The 27,569-nt window shown below is 38.5% G+C and overlaps 1 protein-coding gene across 1 annotated transcript in view; it reads right to left on the bottom strand.

Moving 5' to 3' along the window:
- NBAS (NBAS subunit of NRZ tethering complex) overlaps positions 1-27,569 on the bottom strand; it is a 336,306-nt gene that overhangs the window by 219,419 nt on the left and 89,318 nt on the right. The window contains exons 13-21 of the mRNA XM_052647567.1: positions 25,755-25,818; positions 21,465-21,658; positions 19,949-20,203; positions 19,107-19,232; positions 16,066-16,217; positions 14,996-15,136; positions 14,658-14,736; positions 10,441-10,545; positions 9,938-10,074 (exon numbers count right to left, since the gene is read on the bottom strand). Coding sequence (XP_052503527.1) covers positions 9,938-10,074; positions 10,441-10,545; positions 14,658-14,736; positions 14,996-15,136; positions 16,066-16,217; positions 19,107-19,232; positions 19,949-20,203; positions 21,465-21,658; positions 25,755-25,818 — 1,253 coding nt within the window. The remainder of the gene's footprint in view (positions 1-9,937; positions 10,075-10,440; positions 10,546-14,657; positions 14,737-14,995; positions 15,137-16,065; positions 16,218-19,106; positions 19,233-19,948; positions 20,204-21,464; positions 21,659-25,754; positions 25,819-27,569) is intronic.

The raw sequence follows: 27,569 nt of genomic DNA, 5'->3' as shown, positions 1-27,569 counted from the left end.
CTAGTTATCTCACCCTCTGCCACTCTCTTCTTAATTTGCCTTCAATCTTTCCCAGCATCAAGGTCTCTTGCAATGAGGCTCTTCGAATCAGGTGGCCAAAGTATTGGAGCTCCAGCATCAGTCCTTCCAATGTATATTCAGGGTTGATTTCTTCCCTGATGCTCCTCAAAATTTTTCCCTGAGAGTAGGATAATAATCCCTTTTCTGCTTATCTCACAGATAAGCTATGAAAATTGTATAGAAGTCATAAAATTCACCTGCAAACTTTTTTATATTCATAATCGTGAACTGTTCATCAAATAGAAAAAGAAATAAATTAATAAATCATTACACCTTCATTTCTTTAGCACTTCTCAGAAGAACAAAGATACAAGAAACATCAACATACTTTCCAAGGTTCATAAAAAAATTTTTTTTAATGTTTGCTTACCACTTCATAATCAAAAAAATTGCCCTACATCTATTTTGTTGCTTTAAATTAATGGAAAGACAAGAACTAATCAAGTCAAGATCTAAGATGCCCACAGCACCAGGAAACATGCAAACCAGTTCTCCCACCTCCAACCCCAGACCCTGTGCTCCCAGATAAGAGAGGGTCTTGGGCCTCTCCTTCTGATCCAACCACCAGGTTACTCTGGGATTCAGAAACTGCCAGCATTCTGCAGCATGCTGCCTGTATGCCTCTATATTGACAGTCATTGCAGACGGCCACATACTTACTTCAAGCCTAGAATATAAACCAATTGGTTGTTCTTTGCTCATAGCAGTTCAGAAATAAACTGCACACATGGGGATTGAATTTTGATTCGGTAACTAATCAATTTCTCAATTTTAAAGGGAAAAGAAACACTTTTATGTTTCTCTCTATAATCAAAAAAGTGATAGCAATGCTTCAATCTTTCCATCAAGAAAACTGAGCACCGAAGAATTGATGTTTTGAACCGTGGTGTTGGAGAAGACTCTTGAGAGTCCCTTGGACTGAAAGGAGATCAAACCAATCAATCCTCAAGAAAATCAATCCTGAATATTCACTGAAAAGACTAATGTTGAAGCTAAAGTTCTAATACTTTGGTCACCAGATGCAAAGAACTGACTCACTGGAAAAGACACTGATGCTGGGAAAGATTGAAGGCAGGAGGAGAAGGGAATGACAGAGGATGAGATGGTTGGATGGCATTACCAACTCGATGTACACAAGTTTGAGCAAGCTCTGGGAGTTGGTGATGGACAGGGAGGCCTGGTGTGCTGTAGCCCATGTGGTCACAAAGAGTTGGACACGACTGAGCAACTGAACTGAATCTTTCCATAATTATTTCATCATCCAGGATAGAGTTTAGATAACATTTCATTTGTTGCTGTTCAGCTGCTAAGCTGTGTTCCACTCTTTGTGATCCCATGGACTGCAGCACACCAGGCTTCCCTGTCCTTCACTATCTCCTAGAGTTTGCTCAAATTCATGTCCACTGAGTCAGTAATGTTATCCAGCTAGCTCATCCTCCATTTTCCTCTTACGATAACAGAAACCCAAAAAACCAAAAACAATGGTAGAAAGAGAATGCCCAATAAAAACTGCTTTTCAAACTTTTCAGAGAAGAAAAAAGAAATCATTATGATCAGGACTGGGCAACATAAAAATTTAAGTAAAAAGAGTTCCGTATTCATTTACTGGAAAACCTCTGAACAGATTTTCAATTAACAAGTTAGTTGGAAACATCTTCTATACTCTGTGACTCAGTAATATGTGAGGACTAAGTAGGTGAAAGGACTTCGGGGAAACTATTTATTCAAATGACTCTTTCCTAGTCAAACTTCTCTGGATGAAAAAAAACCACACTCAACCTTCAAGGTCTAGATCAAACTTCACCCTGCCAAGAAGGCTTTCTTGATTTACCTTCTTTGTAACAGAAAGTAATCTCTCCCGTCTATACAGCTATCTATATGCCTATGACACATATTTTAACTTTATGGTAATTATTTCTATACTCAACCTGTCTGATCTTCCCTACTGGATTCTAATTTATTGGCGGACAGTGATTACACGTGAGTCATATATCTATCTATTTAGTCTAATATAATGACTTTGCTTGGTATGTAAGTATTCCCTAAATTTTTACTGAAATAACACAAAATTGTATCTGACTCATTCACCTTCTTTAAACTGTTCTTTCAATGAAAATAAAATAAGGAAATTTAGAATTGCTTCAGTTTTTAAATGTTTCATATGTACTCATGATTAATTATAAATCTCACTTAAAAAAAGTTAAAACTCAAAGTCAACATATGTTTCACAAAAAACAGTAATATATTTTTTATATATATAAAAGAAGGAGAAGAAGTTCCAGAATATGCTTAAAACTATGAAAGTTAGCCAACAATAACTGACTATGGTACTGTTTCCTGTTGCCTTTCAAGAAAAAAAAAAAGAGAGAGAGAGAAATTAGGCAATAGTTTATCCCCTGAATCAAAAACTGCTTGAGGCAACTTTGACTTTGATGAAAAAGACAGTTCAAATTATTTCATCTCTGAAGAAATCACAAACTAATGTAAAATATCACTAATTTGAAACTCAAAGTGTAGTAAAAAGGTAAACTCTTATCTACCTTTCAGTTGTGAAGAACAGGAATAATGTCATCTGATCTTTTAAAGGGAAATTCTTTATTTGATTTATGATTTAATTTAAAAGGTAAATTACTTTTACCTAAATCAAGTCTGTCCTAAAAATTCTAATAAAATGCATATTGATGTTTTGCTTTTATAAAACAAATTTTATGTTGTTGGAGGAACAGGAAAAGTCTTCATATTTGGCTATTCAAATCCAAGATTTAGAAGACAAAGTATTAGAAGAGAGTTATTAGAAGTTTTCTTCATTTGGATGCCCTGTTTATCACCAAAGGATGAAGAAGAGGCTCTCCACAGGGAGTCAGATAATAATGGTGCTATAACGTCCCACCCTGAACTAGATCTCACATACATCCTTCATTTAAGAAATACTTTTGCAGCATAAATAGAAACATGGCCCACAGGTGGCCAGCCACTCTAAATCTTATTTAATTGTGATATTAATTTTACTAAAAGTGTATTATGCCTTGAGGACATTATGCCACTCACAAAAAGACAAATACTGAATAGTCAAATTCATAAAAGAGAAAGTAAAATGGTGGTTGTCAGTGGCTTGGCTCAGAGAAAAATGGGGAGTTGCCATTTAATAGGTTTGTTTACCAAGACAGAAAGCATTCTGGAACCTGGGTGCACAGCAATGTAAAGGTACTTAACACTATTGAACCATACACTGAAACATGGTCAAGACGGTAAATTTTGTACGCATTTTACAATTTAAAAAAAAAAAGATTAAATAAAAAGTCATATGAAGGTCAAATGGCCCTAATGGCCCCTATGCTTAAGACAGAGTCAAAAATATACACACCAAAAGTATGACCCACAAACACACTAATGATATACATATAATCACCCTAAAGACAACGACAGAATTGTAACTAGTTTATTACCTTGCTTGCAGTATGAAAACTCAAAGACAAGTTTCCTTTTCAGATTGGTTCAAAAAGAACGCTTCTGTGTACATTTTATCTACTTTGCTACACCAATCCTTTGTGTTTTCCAGATTTCTTCACCTAACCATCATTCATTCATCTGATAGTCATTGCATCCATCACTATATTCAAAGCACTTGATTGTGAAATATTTGTTAGCCTAGTCATAAAAAAATAAATAAATAAATAAACTTGCCACAGGATACTAGCAACATCCGAGGACAAAAATATATTCGAAATTGCTCATCCAAAGGCTTTCTAGTTTGCAGGGAGTGACAAAGACTTATCAATGAGAAAAGGATGCAAAAATTATTTACCAGATAACATTTCCCAATGAAAATGAGAAAATTTCTGAGGACTTGGATTTCCTGGTGCATTACTAAGTAGGGTAGAGAGCATCAAGGAGACTAATGCCTGAGAAAAAGCAGGAAATGACTGAGGGTTAGCAAGAGAATGAAATTCCAGGACAAACACACAAGGTAAACTAAAGTACACACAGCATAGAAAGGCCTGCATCTGCAAGTCACAGGGAAGAGACTTCCAGGCATTGGTTTGCCACGCAATTTATCAGACTGCTTTGCAAGGCTGTTCTAAATGAAGGTGGGGATAAGTGCTTTTTACCTGTAGGATAGGAGCAGTTCTAAATATGGGACTAGGTATATACAGACCTAAGATTAGGTTAACATTCTATTCTATCTAAACAATTGGTGACAAAATTTTTCACTCAGTCACTTCTTACTCTCAGCCTTAGAGATATATCACATAAATTGCTGTGGAACTGAAAGGTAGAGAATGGTCAGAATTAAGTCAGTAAATAATACAGTAATCTCAAACTCTGAAAATAAAATGGAAATGTCTAAAACACATTTTCACAGTTCGCACAAGCACAGCCCACCTGCATATTATAGCAGATTTTTCACAGTCAAAATTTCAATCAAATAGTCTAACTAAACTTAGATATTCACAAGCAAACAAACTGCCAAGTTACTATAGGAACAGCTTTTCAAGGATGATGATAAGAATGAGGTGTTCTGGATACTCTTTTTCCATCAATAGAGGTTTGCCACTTATATTATAAAATCCTTTAAATATTGCAATAACCCAATATATGCTAAATATAATTCAATATTTCCTTACTGATTCTGGAGGCAATCCAGGAATATAAATATCGGTATCAATATTCACTGTCTAATAAATATATGTGTCAAAGAACATCATGAGTGACAGGTACTAAATGACAGTTTATTTCCATTTTTCCATGAAAGTAAATGAAGTCTTAAATGCTATGTGGTATCCTAGATCAGATACTGCAACAGAAAAATGATATTTTGAGAAAAACTGGTTAAATCCAAACAAATATGTAGTTTAGTTTATTAACTATTATTATCACATGGTCTGTTTCATTATGTTTTCAAAACACAAACCACTTCCCAATAACACTGTAACTGCTCCAACACCCACTTCCACACCTGCCTTCTTCAGGTCTTTGTCCAGAGCCATATTTTAGTATTTATGTGTTTCTTAATCATTTAATACATGTAAAGCTATAGCACAATTTTTATTACATTCCTAATTTCATTCCATGAACCCCACTCTCCCCTTAAGTGCTGGGGGTCTCATGGCACTTTTTGCATGGTGCAGTGATTTTTAGGAATGCATATGTCATGTTATATGCGGGATTATTCCAACAATAATCTCATAGTTTTGAAAAATGTGCTATGATTATGCAAAAAGGAAGAGGAAGCAGGTGAAGGGTATGTAGGAACTTTCTGTGTTATTTTTGCAACATTTCTGTAACTATAAAAATAATCCAATAAAAAGTTTAAAATAATTATTTATGACATACATAAGGCCAAGGCCTTAGCATGGGAGTCTGCATTAATAGTTCTTAAGCCTTAAATAGCAATTACTTGGTGCCAAGCACTGTTCCCAGTGTTTTATATACATTAACTCAGACATTCTTACAATGCTATGAAGTGCTATAGTCATCCCCATTTTACAGGTATGAAGGCTGAGGTACAGTTAGGAAATGTGTCCAAGATAAGAAATCTAAGCAACCTGGCTCTAGCTAGACTCAATACTCTTATCCTTCTGCCTTACTATTTATTTCAACAGGTAACTGTTTTAAACACAACTTTTTAAACTAGACTGCTCTCATCATTCTGGAAAGATTCTACAATCAAACAACAGGCATAAATAAAAAACCTAAACAAACTTTCTAAAACAGGCTATACGCATCAAAAATATTCAAAGTCAAAACATAGTTCGCTTCCACCAAAAAAAAAAAAACTATTACTATAAATTGTGAAAGCTAACAAAGATAGTAAGAAATGTCACCTTTGTCTTTAAAACTAAAACAGTCCAACACAACATAAAATGTAAATGGCTTACAGCAATGACAAACTAAGGATAGGTAGGTAACAAATGGATTTATCACCTATGACAGAAAATGTAATTTCAAAGTTTTCTACAACTTGGTGACTCTTCACCAATGTCAAATACACATGATGATGCAAGAGTGACAATATAAAACACTAAAATAACACAAACCAAAGAAGTTTAACAGCAGTCATAACCAAAATATTTGGTTCAATCAAAATTAGTTAATCAAACTTTGGTTAAATGCCAAGGCAAACATTTTGTCCATGGATTTCAAAATAGATTAGGTAAAAGGTCAACTATTTGGCATAATTTACTACTACTTTTTGGGCTTCCCCAGGTGGTGCTAGTGGTAAGGAATCTGCCTGTCAATTCACAAGATGTAAGAGACTTGGGTTCGATCCCTGGGTTGGGAAGATCCCCTGGAGGAGGGCATGGCACTCTAGTATTCTTGCCTGGAGAATCCCCATGGTCAGAGGAGCCTGGTGGGTTACAGTCCATAGGGTCGGAAACGACTGAAGTGACTTAGCATGCACGCATGCACTACTACTAATCTACATTCTAAATCACTTGAACTCTAAAATGTAAAACCCACCTGCCCTTCCACTCACAGCCATCCATTCAAAACAACTTCCTAAGTTACTGCTTTTGGTCCCAAGGTGTTCTAGACACTGAGGTTACATTAGTGAACAAGACACAAAATCCTTGCCTTACAGATTTTATATTAATTAATTAATTCATTTGTCCATTCATTCAATAAGTATTTACTGAGCGCCTACAACATGCCATCAACGATTCTAAGTTCAGGGGCTAAGGAAGGGAAGAAAACATACAAAAAACCTTGTGCTACTGGAGGTGACATTTTTGAAGGATAAACATAATCAACAAGTGAATAAGTAAACACAAACTAAGTTACTGATCAATGCTAGGAAGAAAATAAAGCAGGAGAAAAAGGACTTAAATTGAGAGTAAAACCGTAAATAGAAGAGCGAAGGGAGATGAGATAAAAGTAGATAAGACAAATAAATTATATGTTATACAAATAAATAATAAAATACGATTTTATCATATTTAGGGACTTCCCTGGTGGCTCAGAGGGTAAAGCATCTGCCTGCAATGCAGGAGACCAGGGTTCGATCCCTGGGTCAGGAAAATCCCCTGGAGAAGGAAATGGCAACCCACTCTGGTATTCTTGCCTAGAAAATCCCATGGATGGGAGAGCCTGGTAGGCTACAGTCAATGGGGTCGCAGAGAACCAGACACGACTGAGCGACTTCACTATACAGGTAAATGATAAAATAAGATGTTAGGTGCAAATGCTATGAAGAAAAGAAAACTCGGATAAGGGCCAAAAGTGAGGAGGAGGTGGAGGCAAAGGGAAAGAGGGGTTGAGAAAGGTGTTTTGAAGAGGGAGTCTTTGAGTACAAAAGACAGAAGGAAGTAAGAGGCTGAGTCATATGGAGACCCAGGAGAAGGGCACCCCACACAGGGGCACAATGACCTTGAAAAACCCTGAGGAGGGAGTGGGCCTCGCAAGTTCAGGAGACAGTCAGTGCATCAGAGTGAACCGCCACTCTGTGTTTGGGAGCCATACATTTAGAGTTCAGTGACTGGTTTCCAATCAATTCAACGGATAATTAAAGAGTCATTACTACTTGCAAAATACAAGTTGGGGGGCTGAAGGGACGATAAAGCAGGATGAAATGCAGGCTCTGCCACTGAGCAATGCGTACGCTCAAAGACAAACAAGGCAGGCACACAGAAAGTTCTACAGCTGTTCAGGGCAGTAAACAAGAAAGTAGCAAGATCATTTCACGAGCTGGCAAACAGTTAACTGAGGAGAAAGGAAAAAAGGCTGCAGATTTAGAGTCTTTTCAACTCATTTCATCCTCAGTTTGAAAGCATGATGCTGTAAGCAGGAACTTCTGTTTGTGCGTAAAGCATATGTGATGACTCCTGCTGAAGACGAACTGTGTTCAGTCATTTTAAAACCCCAACTACAGCCCTAGGCACGAGGAAGGGGCTCAGTCAACATTCCAACAATTAGACACTTTGTCCACCTGACCCAATGCTTCCAAGTGATTTGAAAAGGTATTGAATACCAAGTCCTCAAAGAATGTATTTCCTCAAAGGGAAATAAGTCTCAAGATTGCATTTTATGAATCTACGTGTCCATTAGCTCAGTTGGTAAAGAATCTGCCTGCAATGTAGGAGACCAGGGTTCGATCCCTGGGTTAGGAAGATCCCCTGGAAAAGGAAATGGCAACCCATTCCAATATTCTTGCCTAGCAGGCTACAGTCCATGGGGTTGCAAGAGTCGGACACAGCTTAGCGACTTAAACCACCACCACCACATGTCCATTAGAGTAAAACTCGAACTAGGATTAAAGAGTGCAAGCTTCAGCTATGGGCTAAGATAGCAATTGAATCTTTAAGGCACTGGGAGTCTTGGTGAAACTTGCAACCCCTTCAGGACATCCTTTAATCTTTTCTGTAAATGGGCTAATATATTAGTCCATAAAATGTACTAATTTATCCAGTTGGCAAACAACTCTAGAGAACCCACTACACAAACACCTAGACTCTGGAAATTGAAAACTCAGGAAAACATGGCCTCTGCCTTAGAGTGAGTTTAAGGCTGGATGTTTATTAAAAAAGAGGACAGGGGGGAGAAAAGCAGTAATAATAATGACTGGTTATAATACAACATAAAAAGTGCTATAAGAATGGACAAAAGCATTATGAGAATATAGAGAAAGGACTAATTAATGAAACATCACAGAAGAAGCTATGCCTCAAACATAACTGTAATTTTGCTTTGCAGTCATATAAAATTATAAGGAGACACAAACATTACTATTAAAACCTATTGTTCTTCCTCCTTCTAACTATAATAAAAATATACTCAAGGTGAAAAGACTTTCTTGACAAACAAAGATTAACAACAACAACAAAAAAAATCTTTATTTTTTCATTATGTTTAAAATGGATATAATTTAAGGACTCAAGAAATCAGTCTTTTCAAAGTTTGTCTAAGCGGCACATCCCACAAGATAGATTCAAAATAATATCTAATTATTCTCTGCTGCAATGATATACCTAAGCTATTATTGCAATTTAAATCAGTTATGGTAGGAATTATTGGACATTCAAAAACAATACATAACACTGGGCACTGTAAAACTATTCTGCAAACCAATTCTGAAATTTTAGTTGAAAATCAAATGTTTATCTAACCAGTCATCAGAAGACAATGCAAAAAAAATGCATTCAAATCTAAGAAGAAATTACCTTTTGAAAAAATTTTAAGACAATGACCCATTCTCTATACTAACAATTTACAGTAGAAAAATGTCATTACCATTCAGATTCGATCTATTTTGCAAATAGGCAGAAAATTAATTATATTCTGAAATATTTATAAATGCATTTACTTATCACCATTCAGATCTAAAAGAAATTGTTTGAAAATAAATAGTGCATCCCAAGGTTTTCCTTTTTATTCACTTTTATAATAATAAAGAATTACATTTTTAGTACTAATAGAAACACAAAATAGGGAGTTTATAACTTCTATTTTTTAGAGCTTACTGACCTACTCTAACATAGATTCACATCCTGGCTATACTTAAGCAGGGCCACCAGAACGTTCCTGGGTCCCCTGGACCTACTAAATGTTGTCACAACTATATTTCAACTTCTTAACAGATACTGTTATCCTAAAAACTACTCTCAACCATAAAACAGTACATACTGAATATACATCAATAAAACTATGAGTCTTTCTCTTTTTTCAGTAGCAGGAGACATTCAAGGAGAAAAAAAGAAAGTAAAGTTCATGTTCCTTAAGTTAAAGTGGTCTTGTTACGCTGACACATTTGAATCACTTTAAAATAATTTAGAGATAATTTTATAATCAGAAAAAAGTTTAAGTAGATTAGAATTTTTTAAAGATATTTAACATAAAACAAAAATTCTGATTTAAAAAATAAAGTGAACACAGTACATACCAAGCTTCAGGCAGCAAAACAGAATACTGGTGTGGTGATGTGGTCTCTGGGAAGTTGGAGAGAATCGCCAGGCGGTGAGGAAGCAGGTCAGACCCATGGTAAGTGAACAGAATTTCCAGGGCCTGCACATTACTCTCCTGTACAGAAGGCAAAGGTACACTTCTAATGTGAACCTTAGAAATAAAGAAGTGATCTTGTATGACAACATCAAGCCCTTACAATGGGTTTTTCTAATGCAGTTCTGATATGAAGTGGTTTGAAATATTCCTGATTTTTTTCAGGTCTGTATCACATTTCTCAATCTAGTGCTCTAAAAATTATCTTTAGAAGTCTTGAATGATGAAAAAAATATTTTTAACATGATTCTATTTTCTCTACATTTATTACTATTACAATTTTTTAAAAAGGAAATGTAATGATATACACACACAGTAACATTAACAGCATGGCTTAAAGACCTGAAAGTGTTAACTGTAATTGTTTCATTCACAAAAAAAAATTACCCGAGCATAACTTCTTGCTGAGAGAACAATATTCTGACTTCTGAACTTCTTAAAGAATTCAGCATCATATCTCTGTCCAGGTGCATGAGGTACTCCAAGGATTTCCTGAGGGGAAGCCGTGATTTCATGAAAAGGCTTTTAAACATGGGTGACAAGACTATGTTAAAAACCATTGCAGCTCTGTTTACCTAAATAAATAAGATCTAAATTAAACTCTGAACTCTTAACTAAAGTACTACCTCTGCACTCTTGCCTTTATTTGAAAAATGGCTATATTTATAAATGCTGTTATTATTTTTTTTTAATCCAGAAGTAAATGAAACAGGCTATGAAATTAATTACAGTAGGACAACCCAAATTCATCACCTGGTAAAAACAAGGAAGCAAGAGTTACACACGGCTGTGTACCAGGAGCACCTGCCACATCTGTGTGAGAACTCTGGACTAACCCTGCTACTGCTGGAGTGATCCATGTGAACTGCAGATGAAACTATTCATTCTTTAATCAGATAGTTATTAGGTGTCAATTAGGTGCTAGGGGCACTGTGACAGAGTGCTGATACCATGAACAATACGCCCTCCCTGCTCTCCTAGGAGCTCTCAAATCTAGTCGGGAAGACAAACGGCAATAGGAACAGGTAATGCACACACATAGGAAGGGTGTTAACACACAGGAAGGCCTCCCTGTGGGCAGCGAAGCTGAAACGCTGAGGACAGACAGGAGCTAGCCACGGCAGCGGCAAGCGTAGGTCTCCCCACTGCAGCAGAGACTTCAGGCTCATGTCGCTCATGTTAATGCTAAACCCCACGTAACTGCCTTCAGTGCAGCAGACCCAGGTTCAGTCCCTGGGTTGGGAAGATCCCCTGGAGAAGGGAATGGCAATCCACTCCAGTATTCTTGCCTGGAGAATTCCGTGGACAGAGGAGCCTGGTGGACTACAGTCCATGGGGTCAAAAAGAGTCAAGACAACTGAGTGACTAACACTTTCTTTCATTTTCACTTTTCCAGATACCTAGCATTGCTGCCTTTCACAGAATAAATAACCAAGAATATTTGTTAACTGCATTAACCTAGTGAGATAAGAAAAGAGGGAAGAAAAAGGATGTTCACAGGAGGCTCTTGCTTCCTATTGATTTAGACAAAATACTTAACAAAATACTTTACCTCACATCCATAAAATTGAAAGGATACATCACCTTCATTAAAGGGTTGTCAAGAAAAAACCTGAATTAAGTACATAAGACACTGGCTAACAAACAAAAGTCCTCAACAAATCTGTTCATATTTTTAAGGTATTCTCATACCTACTGGTTTCCTCAACAAATCTTTCCTCCTAATCTCAAGAAGCCAGGTCTCATACAGAGCGTTGGGGGATACTGCGGCAAACAAGGCAAGACCACTACCCTTATGGAGCATCCACGCTCACGTCTCCTACATGGTAGTCCTATAGCCCCCTAAGCCGCCCTTCCTTTTTTTAAGGACTAGTTGAATACCACTTCCTACATAAGAATATTCTTGGACATCCCCAGGAAAAATTTAATGTTTTCCTCCATTATGCTCCATCAATTCTTCATAGCTTCATTATCATCACTTACTGCCCATATAATGAGGACTCCACAAGGATTATCCCTTGTTCATCTCTCTACCTCCAGCACTGGCATGACATCTGGTGTAAAATAGGCACTCTTGTAAAATTTAAATGAATCCATTTTAATCTCATTTATCACAGTAATAAAATAAGCCACGCCTCGTGATTAAAATGCAATGCCTATCTCTACCATGATCTAGCTGGATAGCTGTTATATTAGAATATCTTCATTTCTAAGTTTTAATGGCCAAATTCATCAATTTCACCTACTTTTGAAAAGCTTAGCTTAATTCTCTTTTTGTGGGCTCAACAAATACTTTAAATGTCACTATTACCATGTAATAATAAATGTACTTGCTTACTCCTTGGAAGAAAAGTTATGACCAAACTAGACAGCATATTCAAAAGCAGAGACATTACTTTGCCGACTAAGGTCCGTCTAGTCAAGGCTATGGTTTTTCCTGTGGTCATGTATGGATGTGAGAGTTGAGCTGTGAAGAAGACTGAGCGCCGAAGAATTGATGCTTTTGAACTGTGGTGTTGGAGAAGACTCTTGAGAGTCCCTTGGACTGCAAGGAGATCCAACCAGTCCATTCTGAAGGAGATCAGCCCTGGGATTTCTTTGCAAGGAATGATGCTAAAGCTGAGACTCCAGTACTTTGGCCACCTCATGTGAAGAGTTGACTCATTGGAAAAGACTCTGATGCTGGGAAGGATTGGGGGCAGGAGGAGAAGGGGACAACGGAGGATGAGATGGCTGGATGGCATCACTGACTCGACGTGAGTCTGAGTGAACTCCGTGAGATGGTGATGGACAGGGAGGCCTGGCGTGCCGCGATTCATGGGATTGCAAAGTCGGACACGACTGAGCGACTGAACTGAACTGAACTGTCAAATAGGAAATAGTGATTCAATAACTGAAGAATAAAAACAGAAAATTAACTGGATAATGAAACTCTGAACATTTTATGGAACTTTTTTAAGATCACATCAGGGAAACTAAAACTAAGTATAAAAAATAATAAACTATAGCTGTACCAGCATCAGCAATTTTATATATTTCCTCTAAATATCATAGAACTCAGACATAATAAAGGAATATGCTTTAAAATAATATGACCAGCCACTAGTCAAGCTAGTTGTACTACAGATAAAACTATTAGAAGTGTTTTGTAACTTGTTTGTATGAAATGTTATATTTACTGATGAAGAATCAAATGCTTTTCTTTGCCTACAGGCATCAGGAGTACTAAGTATCTCCACTGTTCTGGGGCCATGTATCACATTACTACACATGACACGTACTGAGTCCCTATTATGTGCCAGTAGCAAGAGTCAAGGTATGCCCCCAAAAGGGAGGTTCAGACAGACGGAGGAAGCAACCTGCAAATGAAGTCAAACTTCAAAGGTGACAAAGTGGAAGTGAAAGTGTTAACTGTTAAGCCCTGTAGACTCTTTGTTGACCCCTATGGACTATAACCCGCCAAGCTCCTCTGTCCATGGAATTCTCCAAGTAAGAATACTGGAGTAAGCAGCCACTCCCTTCTCCAGGAGATCTTCCCAACCCAGGGATCAAACTTGGGTCTCCTGCATGGAAGGTCAACTCTTTACCACCTGCTTCACCAGGGAAGCCCTTCAACAGGTGAGAAATTTATACTAAATCCTGGGTAACTTGAACTATGAGGGTCACATGAAAAGCAATCTAAACTATGTGTATTTTATGAAATGCTTCTCACACCTTTAGCAAATCTGACAGGACAAGGCACTACTGAAATGTCCAAATGGGACATTTGTGATTGTTGCCCTGAAGAAACAATTTTGCAGTTTGCTCTAAGTTCAAATGTCTAATTTTGGCCATCATTAGAATCAAAGTCTAGCCAACTAAATTCAAGACATTAATAAATCATTAAAATAAAGCAAGTCAGAATATTCATATTAAGATTACTAAACTCCAGTGGATACTGAATTTGCTACTATAGACAGCTATCTACCATAACCAAAAGTTTAAATGTAAAATAAAAATAAATGAAAAGGACTGTAAATCTAGGAAACACAGATGCTGAAATAATGCACACATTTCTACTGCTTCTACAGTAGAAACTTTGATTCTAACAATGGCCAAATTTAGACACTTGAACTTAGAGCAAACTTCAAAATTTTCTTCAGGGCAGCAAACACAAATGTCCCATGTTGGAGATTTCAATAGTGCCCTGTTCTGTCAGATTTGATAAAGGTGTGAGAAGCATTTCATAAAATATACATAGTTTAGATTGCTTTTCATGTGACCCTTATAGTTCAAGTTTCCCAGTATTTAGTATAAATTTCTCACCTTTTGAAGGGTTTTCCTGATGACTCAAATGGTAAAGAGTTGACCTTCAATGCAGGAGACCCAAGTACGATCCCTGGGTTGGGAAGCAAGGATCAAAGTTGCTTCTACAAAGCAACTTCTGGCCTCTTACGAATCCCTAATGTTTAGCAAAAATGATATACAAAAGAAAGTGCTTCTGTGCAAATTTTTCCCACATAAATAGTTCTAAAGACCAGGAATATCCCACAGCATAGGCAGGCACAGCATGTGCAATGACAGATCAAATGAACATAACTGCTTTGATTAAAACTACTCCTTACCTCGTATGTTGCAAGCCGATCTAAGTAGGTTAATAATTTCAGTCTACAACGGCAAAGTTCCTTTTGTTCCAGCGTTAACCTGTTTTGAAAAACTATATTAGGCCACTTATATTTACCTGCAAGCACATTTCTCTAAGATCTAAAATAGAATAAAAATGATCAATATTCTATTAAGCCCCATACTCATAGGACAATGCACAAAAGCACAAGGCTACAATACTACTAAATGCATTTGACTTGAGTTGCTGAAATAATGTGGAGCAATTATCACTAGTAAGGAACACACTCAGATCACTATTTTTAAAAAATTACCAAATGAACAGTAATATATCATTTACTTTGAAAAGTTCACTAATTTAAGTAGTTCTCGTCTCTTTTTGAGCTCCTTCTCCTTTTCCTTCTCGGCAGGTTCTTCTTCAGATGGGGAAAGTTCCTCGTAGGAGATACTGTCAATGTCCACCTCACCAGGGAGTGTAAATCTGTGGAAAAAAAAAGAAAAGTCAAATTTCCTTGGAGTGTGTTTTCTTTATATATATATTTCATATAGTGAAGAAGTACTTTTCCCTACTTTGATTTTATTAAGTTGGTTTCTGCAGAAACAGAAACAACCAACCATTTAAAAGAAAGCTTTGGCTATATGTTATAACCAAAGTGATTCTCTCATTTATATCCATGGGGTGGGCAAGAAGTCATCAGTAATCATCACATGCAGGAACTCTGAATACCAAGAAAATGAAAGCTGCTTAGGAAAACATGGGAGGTTACAGTGATGCAATGTGAAACAGCCTATGAAGAAAATGTTGCCCAGAATTTATAATGTGAACCACTTCTATTGAAGGTCTTAAAATGGTAATGAAGGTTGGTTTCATTTAAATTACTTATCAAACACACCATCACATTTATATACCATGTATATAATGTTCCAAATGTCTGATGAACAGCAGCCCCTGTCAAATAACTTTATTATTAACTGACATTTGTATGGTGCTTAAAAGTTTATGAGGCGGTTTCACAAGATAAATAATTTAATCAAGATAATGCTCTGAGGAAGGATACAACGATACAGATGAAGAAAGTGAATGAAACTCAGGCTTGCCTACGGTGGTTCATTTGACCAGTGAGCATGCCCAGGTATGCATCACCTTAAATCCACAGCTTAGACACTGCCAGCATTTAATAAATGCTTGTAGAATTTGCTCTTTTCTTAGCATCAAGCTATCATATGTAAACATATTTCACTCAGAAGAAAGAAAACTGTGATCTCAGATTAAAAAAAAGCATTAGTCAAATCAACTGCTCCATTGCAGAGTAATCTAAATAAAGAAAGTTGACCCTTTCCAATGTCTCAGTTTAAAAAGTTTTCACAAAGTCACCTTCACTTTTGAATCCAAATCTTTCTGTAACCAACCTGCCATCATCTGCTCCTTTCCCTATGGCTAAAAGAGCCTCCAGGTCTGTGCCTTTTAATCCATATTGAAGCAGTTCCTTGGCGGCATCCACATTTTCAGGAACTCTTTCCAAACACTCATGAAGAACCCAGGATCGTTTCTTTATTTTACTCTGGATACAGAGAAAATAAAAAACAGAGGCATTAAAGAACCCATGACATCTGATAGCACCTGAGAACTGCCTTCCAGAATCACAGCTAGCTACCTAAGAGCGTGGCCACAGGCAGGTGCTGGAGCACCTCACCATTAAAAATCTTTTTTTTCCTAATGGTGATTAGGACTGAATATAGGGAATATGATTCCACCTGCTTTCCTTCTTCTAATGAAACACACTGAAACACAAAGCTCAGATGACTTTTTTTGGGAAACATAGATCTTCCCAAAATTTTTAGTTGTTCTTTAGTTTGCATTTGGGCTGTATGAAAGAATAGAAAATAAAAAAGACAAGATTTATCCTACTGTGACAAACATGCTTAACCTTGAAACAAAACTAACGTTTTGTTTCATATATCAAGGTTCTGTATTTACTTGGCCAGGAGCTGTACCCCAAAGCACAGACGATGATTCAGTCATGAAGAATCATGCCATGCTGTTCTCTGGGAAGACCAAGGGCCAGTCTTCCCTCCAACAGCTTTCTCTGACTCCATTCGAAATCCCTGACTTGCTCTCTTCCTAGAGTCTTTGTGGATACAAATTTAGAGTAAAATCTGGCTCATACCCTCTATGTTCCTTTACACATTCCCTCATATCAGTTCTTTCCTCTGGAGTCTCTGAATTCACATCTCCCTCTCCACGTCTGTGGCCTCTATACCAGTCCATGTCATCAACACTTAACACCTTGGCAAGGTTTCCCACTTGAGCCCAAATCAATATAGCCAATCATAGGCCCCAGTGTCCACTATCATGGAACATCACATTCAACAGGCTGGTTTACTTACAGAGCCCATTTATTCATCCAAGAAATATTTACTGAGTACCATCTGTGTGCCATGAAAATATAGCAATGAATAAAACAGATTAGTCACCGGCCTTCTGAGTCAAGATCCTTTTCCTTTAATTTGCTCATACCACTGGTCCCATTAACAACACCTTCATCTCTTCTAACTCTGCTTTGAATCCTTTCCAATCCCTGCCCCAAACATCTTCCTATATAAAGACTTCCATAGCAGAGTCTAAAATGATTGCTACCTTCACTGAGTTCCCATAGCATTTGTCTGCAATTACTTGTATGGCTAAAGTACGTTAGGCATGAAGCTTGTCTTCTCAGTAAGATTAAAAGCTCCCTAAAAGCAAGGCCATATTTATGCCACTCCAGTACCCCTTCACCATCTCTGGCACAGAGCTTCTACTCTTCACTTCCTATCTATTTTGCTGAATTAAGCATTTCCCCCAATTAAAAAAAAAAAAGTACATGATTTGTCTCTTCAACATCTGTCAACTCCATCAGAGACCAAAACTGCCTTTTATTGTGTTACAGGAAAGGCCATTAAGTGAATATACATGAATTCATGAGCTCACTGTCCTGAGTCACAAAAGAAGGAAGAAAGATAAAATAGGTTAGGTGTTCTGATATTCTAAAGAAAACACAAGCAACTTTGTCTTCTCCCTTTATTTCAATATCCTTCATGCTCTCTTATCTCTGATATGATATTTGTATTAACAGTTTATCTTTCTGTTTGGTTTAAAGCATCAATGTATTACATATAATTTTTTCAGATTATTGTTTTTTTATTACTCATATACATAAATTTAGGGAAAACAATTACCATGAAAATTTCCCAACATTTCTTAGAATATTTCTAAGTGTAAACATATTTTCCTTTCTAAATGAGAAGTCACAATCTGCTAAAAATAGGAATGCGTTCAACTACTTATAAAGGGACCAAGGATCCAAATTAACAAGCTGCATAGTAACTGTAACTGTGGTAACGTGGTAGTAAGGAGGATACAGTTGTAGAATTTAAGCAAAAAGGGGGTACTGACAAGACTGATATGTCAGTTATCTATTTTTTGCCTCTCAGCTTCAAAAGCATTCTTCAAAGCTAGCTGAGAGAAACAGCATCTCCCATTTGGGGCCGACATGATACTAAGCTTTGTCAACAGAGGGCGCTGCAGGGGGCGGGCCCTGCAGAGGAAGACCCTCTGGTCTCCAGTGCAGATGTGTGCTGGCTCTCCTACCTCCTGGGTCTGGGTAGCCAGCAGTAATGCTTTCTGCCCGCTTCCTCCTTCAGAGAACAACTTCCCACTTAGCGCTGACTGCACTCCCATGGACAGACTCCTCCCCAGTGAACCTGAATGGGAAGCTTCCTAAACTAGGCTTGCCTGCACTCCAGTGGGAAATTTTTTGTTAGTCCTAGCCATGGTTCCTTATCTTCCAGCCTTCTTGCTAGTGGGGGCGTTTCCTACTTACCAGTCTCTAGCTGACCTCCACCTCCCCTCTGAGTTTTCTACCTCCTTGGAAACATTCCCTTCAGCCCCAGGTTATTCCTTAGAATTCTCTTTTCCCTCATACACTTAATCTCTCGTTACCAGAAAATAATTCTCTGTATTAAAACTGTCTCTCTCCAAATTCCTGTGTGGGTCCTTCCTGACTCTTGACAGGACCCTGACTCATGGCAGTGAACCGAGGTGACTGAGGCAGATGAAGGGTAAGGGTTAGGCCAAGACCAGGTATCTGGCTGGTTTATCAGGGAATATTCGCACACAGGTCTTTGGTACCAACAATCCAGTTGCAGAGCCAACAGAATCTGAAAACAAGATCATTTTTCCAGGTTGAATAAAACGCTTCACAAAGAAAAGTCATCAGTGAAAAGTATTCCAATATGAAGCCCTACAGCCATGAGATAGTCCTTTAAGTATGAACTTTACCTTCTGCAGGGGATCTTCCCAACCCAGAGATTGAACCCAATTCTCCCGCATTGCAGGCAGATTCTTTACCATCTAGGCCACCAGGGGAAGAACTATGACTCTTACTACATGTTATCAAACTATGTAAACATACCAAGTAATTCTGAATTGAAGCAATGTTGACCGCTGACTTCCTCCACTGCCTCTGGTACACCAGGTCAGTGTCCAGGCCGTAGGTCTGAGCCAGGGACAAGGCTTCCTCATACTCTTCACTTTCGATCTTTGGACAAGGAAATGAACAGGAATGAGATGTTACTGAGCTGTCGCAGCGTCACTATGATGGCAGAATGAACAGCGATAGTGGAGGTCACACACTCTTAACCACGCCCATGTGCCCTGTGGCACCAGAAGCTCACAAACATGATGAGGGGCAGAGAGAACAAGTATCTATATAAGCACTTTACCAGAAAAATGACAAACAGAGGTAAAGTGCCCATGCTTACAGAGTAAAGCAGCAAAGCCAGCACAAGCAGGACAATAGCCAGAGTCCTTCGCCAGGACTCACGTCCTGACGCTGCAGCACAGACACGTGGAGTACTCAGTGCCGATCGACTCTGCTTCCCAGGCAAACCCCCGACTAGATATCCAGCCTGCAAGTTCCTCCCTCCACAGCTGCAGTCTGAGCAGACAGCTGTCCTCGGCACAGGGGAGGTGAGAGCCGAAGGCCACACAAAGCAGAGTGAAAACCTGGGCAGAGCCACCAAGGGGACGATGGCCCAGGTGAGCTCACCTCCCATCCACCACTTGTGTGTGATCGCTCAGGCACAGAGCAGTCACAAAGAGCAGTGGCATTTTCAGAAGCTCTATCACACCGACGTTTGCAACATATTGATATAACAATCCCTCTTTAAATTTATTCCTTTATTTAAAAAAGTGTTTTTCTCAACAGAATCATAACTGAATCTGTGACCATGCACAGTAACAGGACACCCTCACCTTCCTCTGGTAGAGCTCCTCCGGGGTCGTGGACCGCAGGCTCACCAAGCGGTAGTTTTTAGTAATGGTTCGCGGGCGTTTCCGGGGCGGTGCGAACCGTTCCATCTCGGTCACTAAGTACAGGCCTTGTTTTATATAGCCAAAGTAGCGAGTCTTGGCAGAGATTTCCTGATCAGAATCCGAATCCTCTTCTTCATCATCTTCTCCCGCCCTCGTCTCCAAACGAGATCGTTTGGGGGCAAGTTTAATCTCGCACTGAATTGAAAAAGGAGATGTTAAATGAACAGTGAGGAACTAAAGACAAGATTTTAGAACTAATAGAAAAAGCGTTTTAATTCTACTCTGGTTTGATGCATTACATCAGCGGTGTGATTAAGACTAAGCATGGAATTCAAAGGAACCCAAAACAAACTCTATATACATCAACTCCAGAAATATGCACACAAGTCACTGGTTCCAAATCTCTAAAACTAAAGCTTGCTTTAATAATAGATTATTAATATGGTCTGGTACAATATATGCTTGGTAATTATTTTAGGGAAATAAAAGAGAATGTTAATTTCTTTCCTTTTGATATTTTTGTACCTGCTGTGAAAAGATGATGTGTTTCAATCCATTTAGCAAATGAACATGAAGGTATTTATTTGCTCTACCAAGAATAGCTACCCCTCTGCCCAACTTTTAAACAATGTCTGAAGCTGCACAAAGTTCTGAGTCTGAAGGCTGCCTGCTAAAGACAACTTTCATTCCAAACTTAACAGAGTTGACTTGGATTTTAAAACATGATTTTCTTTAAAGAACATCTTGAGAATCAGTACCAAACCTACGGGTTAAAAAGAAAAAACTATCAAATTGCATTGAAGTGAAAACTATCGAAGGTCATTAACTTGGAAAAAAAATGAGAATGTTCAATGACCAAAACATAACTTTAAAATACTACACTCATCTCAAATTTTTTTGACATGATAAACAAGTATTTTTTAACAGAAGAACCAAAAGTTTTAAGTTGTCATATTTCACAGAAATAGGCTAAAGACTGTATTTCTTTGGTAGTAATATTATTTATGTCTTTAAATAACTAATCTGGGCAGGGGGGGAGTCTATCACGTCCATTAGAGAAAAGTGCTTTATAGAAAACAAAATGACTAAAAATGTTGTTCTTTCTTATACAAATGCAATTTTTTAAACTGACTAAACAGCAGATTTTTTTATACTGCACTCAAGCTCTGATTCCAATAACAAACTTTTAGTTTTAAAAAGTAAGATTAAATAATGGGATAATCAAAATTAAAAATCAGACATTTAAATTTCTGGTGTAATACACAGTAGTAGTGAGTAGGGTCAGTCACTCAGTCGCGTCTGACTCTTTGCAATCCCACAGACTGCAGCACGCCAGGCTTCTCTGTCCATGGGATTCTCCAGGCAAGAATACTGGAGTGGGTTGCCATGCCCTTCTCCAGAGCATCTTCCCAACTACTCTCAAACAGACTTGTTGCTTTAAAAAGGAAAGAATTACCTCCAAACTTAAAAATCCCCCATCATGGGTAGCAGTGACTTGAGGCGACGGTTCAAACCATTCACATGATTTTCCCAGTAAATTTTTCAAAGTTTTCACTGATGAAACAGTCAAAGCACCAGAGCAACGAGCCAAAATCACTGCGCTGTCCACCCACCAATTTACATCTATCAGTGGGTAAAAGGACTCCTTATCTAATGGGGGGAAAAGTAAATGAACAGAAATGCATCAATCAATGCGGGTTACATACAACACACTTAGTCTAATAATCAATTTAAAAACCTACTTGAGCTCTAAAGGTATGACAAATAATAAGAGTAAAATGTAAGTCATCACTCAGATTTTGACTCAAATTTAAGACTGCTGTTTAGTCTCTTAGTCATGTCCAACCCTTTCGTGACCACCATGAACTGTAGCCCACCAGGCTCCTCTGTCCATGGGATTTTCTAGGCAAGAATACTGGTGTGGTTACCATTTCCTCCTGCAGGGGAATCTTCCCAAGCCAGGAATCAAACCCACGTCTCCTGCACTGCAGGAGATTCTTTACCACTGAGACACCTGGGAAGTTCAAGTATAAGATACAAAGTGGCAATTTATTTAACAAAAATCTGAATGCGAACGATTTCCCAAAGTCCAAAGTTCTATATTTAGGTCTTTCTGCTCAAAAAATGAAAAACATTCACAGACATATCACCATTTTCAACATGCAAAAGATAAACTGATAAATGGCAGGTTTAAGGAAGGATGTCAACCTTCCTCAGGATCAGGTCTTAAGATCTTCATGTGGGAGGTGCTCTCTCTACAACTGGAGGAAAGGTGCAACCTTATCTCCAAAGACAGAGGGAAGGCAGGGAAAAACAGACAGACAAGCTGCCAAGTCTCTCCCACTTGACTATCCTGAGCTCAGACCCTGTGTCCTGTCAAGGTTTCCCACACCTTTCCACTCTTCATCCAACCTAATGTAACACTGACCAGGTTTAACTTCCTCAGGTCTTCATTTCCTTGTGAAGGCGCCCATGTCCCTAAAACATAGTAAGTAAAAGTGCATGTTTTTTTTTTCCTTATTAATCGGTTCTTTGTTAGTTCAATTTACTGGGTCGTAGTTGATTTCAGAATCTAGTAGGGTAGAAGGAGAAGGAATTTTTCTCCCCTACCTTTGCAACTGGAGCTTCCCAGGTGGCCCTAGTGGTAAAGAATCTGCCTACCAGTGCAGGAGACATGAGACGTGGGTTCGATCCCTGGGTCGGGAAGATTCCCTGAAGTACACAGCAACCCACTCCAGTATTCATGCCTGGAAAATTCCACGGGCAAAGGAGCTTGGTGGGCTGTAGTCCATGGGGCCCGCAAAGAGTCGGACACGACTGAGCAACTGAGCACACACACCCGCAACTATCCAGAAAGAGAAAAACACATTCAAGACCAGTAAAGAAATGGGTGGGGTGGGGGAAGATAAAAATGAATTGCGGTTCACCAAACTGAGGCATTCAAAAGGAAATAGCGTGATATTTACTCTAACTTTATTGCCCTTTTCACACCTTACTTGTTCCACTGACAATCTGGTGAGGTTGAAAGGTAATACATAAAACAGTAAACCATAAACTTTATTTTTTTTTTTTCTTCTGTGCTCAGCTTTCTTTTTTTTTTTATTTTATTTTTTAATTTTAAAATCTTTAACTCTTACATGTGTTCCCAAACATGAACCCCCCCTCCCACCTCCCTCCCCATAACATCTCTGTGGGTCATCCCCATGCACCAACCCCAAGCATGCTGTATCCTGCGTCAGACATAGACTAGCGATTTAATTCTTACATGATAGTATACATGATAGAATGCCATTCTCCCATATCATCCCACCCTCTCCCTCTCCCTCTGAGTCCAAAAGTCCGTTATACACAGCTGCGTCTTTTTTCCTGTCTTGCATACAGGGTCGTCATTGCCATCTTTCATAAACTTTAAAATATATGTAAACATTTGAGCAAAACAGGTTAGTGGAATTCCCTGGTGGCCCAGTGGTTAGAACCCAGTCCCTTCACTGCCCTGGGTTTGATCTCTGGTTGGGGAACAAAGATCCCAGAAGTGGTGAAGCACGGCCAAGCAAAAACTAAAATAGGAAATTAACTCTATTAGAATAATCCATTATTTTAATTAAAAAACAAAGACTATAATAACTCAACATCTTCTTCCTATTTAAGCCTAAAGCAATCTATATAAATAAGGAATTCCAAGAAAACAGGAAAATCAATGCTCCTCAGCTTATAGCTTAATGTAAAGGGGGATGAAAAAGAGCAAATCATTAAAATATGTTGTCAATCTTCTGCTTTGACAAATTATTTTCTCAAAAATGTTTTTCTAAATGAGTACTTTAGATGATTATTTAACAAAAGTGAATATATGAACATGACAGATGATATAAATGAATCAATACTTTTAAGCTATTTAAATGTAATTAGAAGCATAATTTAATAAAGATTTTGAAGCCTGGTAACTATGATTCATTTTATAGGAGACACTTAAAAATTTAGAAGTATTGAACTAGGGGAGTTTCACCAAAAAAAAAGAAAGAACTGATTAGTCAAAGTCTTAACTTTTAAACTTCTATTTTTAGTTTTCATCTATCAATTAAATAATCAATACTGCTTCTAATTAACTATAAATAATGCAGGCTTTATTTATGTATAAAAGTAATACATGTTCATTACTAAAAAATAATAATCATTTAGACATGGGAAATACATGAAAAAAAAATCCCTCCAATCTCTCATTACTTACTACCTACCACATGCTCAGCCTGGCCCCAGTGATAACTGCTCAGTTTCCCCTTTGAGAAATCCCTTTCTGCGATCTCCTGCACACTTATTTACAAAGGACCACACCTATGACCTGTGAACTTGCCGTCTCCATGCTGGCTTGACGTAGGAGAGCCATGCTGCCTGACACGGCTCTGACTTGGCCTTGGGAAAACATGAAATATTAACACCTGGGCAGCACAAAGTTGGATCTGTTGTCTCGTCCCCATTCTACAAAATCTTAGTGTTCCTTCCAAAGTTAACCAGAAATATCTAGAGACTTTTATATGCAGGGTGGCAGAATGTGCCACCCCAAAATTGTATGCAGGGTGGCAGAATACGCCACCCCAAAAGATGCCACTCTGGTGTAAGGATTATTTGGGGCTGGAGGCAAGGAAGAAGAAGCAGATACAAGAAAAGCTCTTTGTCCTCTATTTGCCTAAAAGTAGGACATAAATTTTGGTTTTCCTGATGGTTCAGTGGTAAAGAATCCGCCTGCCAATGCAGGAGACGTGGGTTTAGTTCCTGGGTCTGGAAGATCCGCTGAAGGAGGAAATGGCAGCCCACTCCAGTATTCTTGCCTGGAAAACCCCATGGACAGAGGAGTCTGGCCAGCTACAATCCATGGGGTGACAGCTGGACACGACTTCACGACTGAACGCCAACAACAAAGGACATAAATGTACAAAGTTGTTCTCATCACTCTCTGCCAGGAGGAACCAGAGTTCATGACTGGAGACAAATTTCAGCTCTTATAAGGCCAGAGGCAGCACCAAAGGAGTCTACATCACAAATAGCGCTTATGTCCCATTACTTCCCCACATATTCGCCACTCCTAGAAACTCCAGTCTACAGCCACACCACCCTGAACACTCCCGATTTTGTCTGATCTTAGAAGCTAAACAGGGTCAGGCCTGGTTAGTACATTGGAAGCACTGATGTTGAAGTTGAAACTCCAATACTTTGGCCACCTGATGTGAAGAACTGACTCATTTGAAAAGACCCTGATGCTGGGAAAAATTGAAGGCAGGAGGAGAAGGGGACGACAGAGGATGAGATGGCTGGATGACATCACCGACTTAATGGACATGAGTTTGAACAAGCTCCAGGAGTTAGTGATGGACAGGGAAGTGCTGTAGTCCATGGGGTCACAGAGTCGGACACGACTGAGCAACTGAACTAAACTGAGAAATCCCAACTACTTTTCCTTTGTCTTCACACTTCTCTAGAAACTGTTTCTTTGATGCTATATAAGCCCAATTTCTAACCAACCCTCTGAGTTACTCCATGTATCAACTCAAAGTACACACTAACAAACTCCTGCTTATTTCTCTTATTAATCTATCTTTTGTCAACCCCATTTTATAAGGCCCCAGCCAGAGAACCTAGAATAGTAGAAAGAAAAAAAGAGTTTTCCTTCCCCTACATATTCTTTATCATATGTACCTTTACTAAAGATGAAGAGTCTCTTAAGGTTTTAATTATCATACATCATACAACTCACCTTTGATTTTTTTTCTCTTCTCAGTAGAGAGTCTCCAATCAGGATTAAGGTCATCGTAGCCTGGCTGAATTTGAAACACAGGCACATAAATTCTTTGTTCAACAAGGTAAGAAAATTATAAGAACATCATCAAGAACTTTGGACTGTTTTAACAAAAATGAGGCTTTCCTTTGATCTTAGTGACACCAAGTTGAAGTATCTTTCCAAAATCTTGAAGAGCAATTGTTCCTACACTGAAGATGCACACATGCAAGTACTGTGACTCAATTTAATGAAGGAAATAGCATCAGAACAATGATAGGAGGATCGTAATTCATACAAATGAAAGGAGACTACACTAACAATTCTGTGCATGCGCGCAGACACACATACACACGCATACTGGGAGGAGAACAGCTATGCTGTTGTGAATAAAACACTGCCCTGGATGGAAATGCTACCCTGCTCATAACCTGAGCAGCCCTTCAGGCCTCAGCTCCCACAGCTCTGAGATTGGACCCCACAACTTTCGTGTTAACCCTACTTCCAACTTTCTATGACTGAATATCTACTAAATCAAAATATATATATATATAACCAGGCAATCCTCAAATTCAATACATGCACTGTCTAATCTCATGGCAACACAATGTCCTGCCCACTTTCGTGAACGTCAGGACACATCACTCTCTCTCAAACATAACAAAACAACCGAGATTAAGCCACTGACATTTCCCAGGCCCACTGTTAATTCCATAACCTCCAGAATCACAATAGTATGGGGGGGAGGGGGCGGACCACAAAATATCAGCTGGGGGTTATCTAAAATCTTAAGCTAAAAAAAAGTGAGGCTCTACTTATGTCAATATGTGCTTTTTCATCTAATGCAAGAGAATAAGCATGTATGCATTATTATCAAATTATCAGTGGCTAATACGTTACAGTATTGAAACTGGCATTTTTTTCCACAGGCTGAGAGTACTTTCTGCTCTCCACTACTGTGACAAGTCACTATGAGTGGTCCCTGAGAACAGAAGATATAATTCTTTACCAGAAAAAAAAAGTTGTCATATAAGGCTATTTATATACTAGGGAAAGAAATGGATTGTCCTAGCTTACTTAAAAAAAAAAAAAAAAGATTAACTTTCAAAGAATTAAAATAAGGTATGTACCACAGAAAATAATCAACTAAATTCAGATCGTTATCTGACCATTTATAAGGCACCTTAGAAGCTTTCAATGCCTCCGAATCGGCAGCTGCACCTCCACGAGAGCACAGGTGCCCGCCAGCATCTGTTTATGTGATGCCATGGGAGCCTCCCACTTACATTCTAGAGGACACAAGGGCAGTGTGGAGCAACACGTCCAAACTTTAAGACCCACAGATAACAATAATTATGATTCAGCTTTGGGTAAATTAAAAGATGTATAGATTACAGAGAAATTTAACAAGAACTCTTGTGAGAAGTCATCTCATTGGCAGAAATATTTTCAGAATTCAAAGAATCTTTCAATTCTTTCAGAATTCAGAGATGAGCCAGAGGATCATGAACAAGCAGTATAAGAGTCGACAGAGGCAACACTCTGGGACCAGGCTGTTCCACGGAGATTGTTTAAACAACAGGTGTCTCCTCTTGTGAAACCCATTGTAAAAACAAGGTGAAGAGCTCTTCCCCTGCCTCCAGGTCTCTGTCTGTGGTCCTTCTACTCCTAGCATCTGTCAGGGCCCACCTGTCACAGCAGCTAAATGCTGAATGAGGGAATGAACTCATCAATCTTTTGGATCGCTGGGTTCTAACTAGGATGGCTAAGCTATAGAAAAATTAAGTTGGCATA

This window comes from Budorcas taxicolor, chromosome 11, assembly GCF_023091745.1.
Source record: "Budorcas taxicolor isolate Tak-1 chromosome 11, Takin1.1, whole genome shotgun sequence".
Classification (NCBI taxonomy): Eukaryota; Metazoa; Chordata; class Mammalia; order Artiodactyla; family Bovidae; genus Budorcas; species Budorcas taxicolor.
This window is presented reverse-complemented; position numbering and strand designations above follow the sequence as displayed.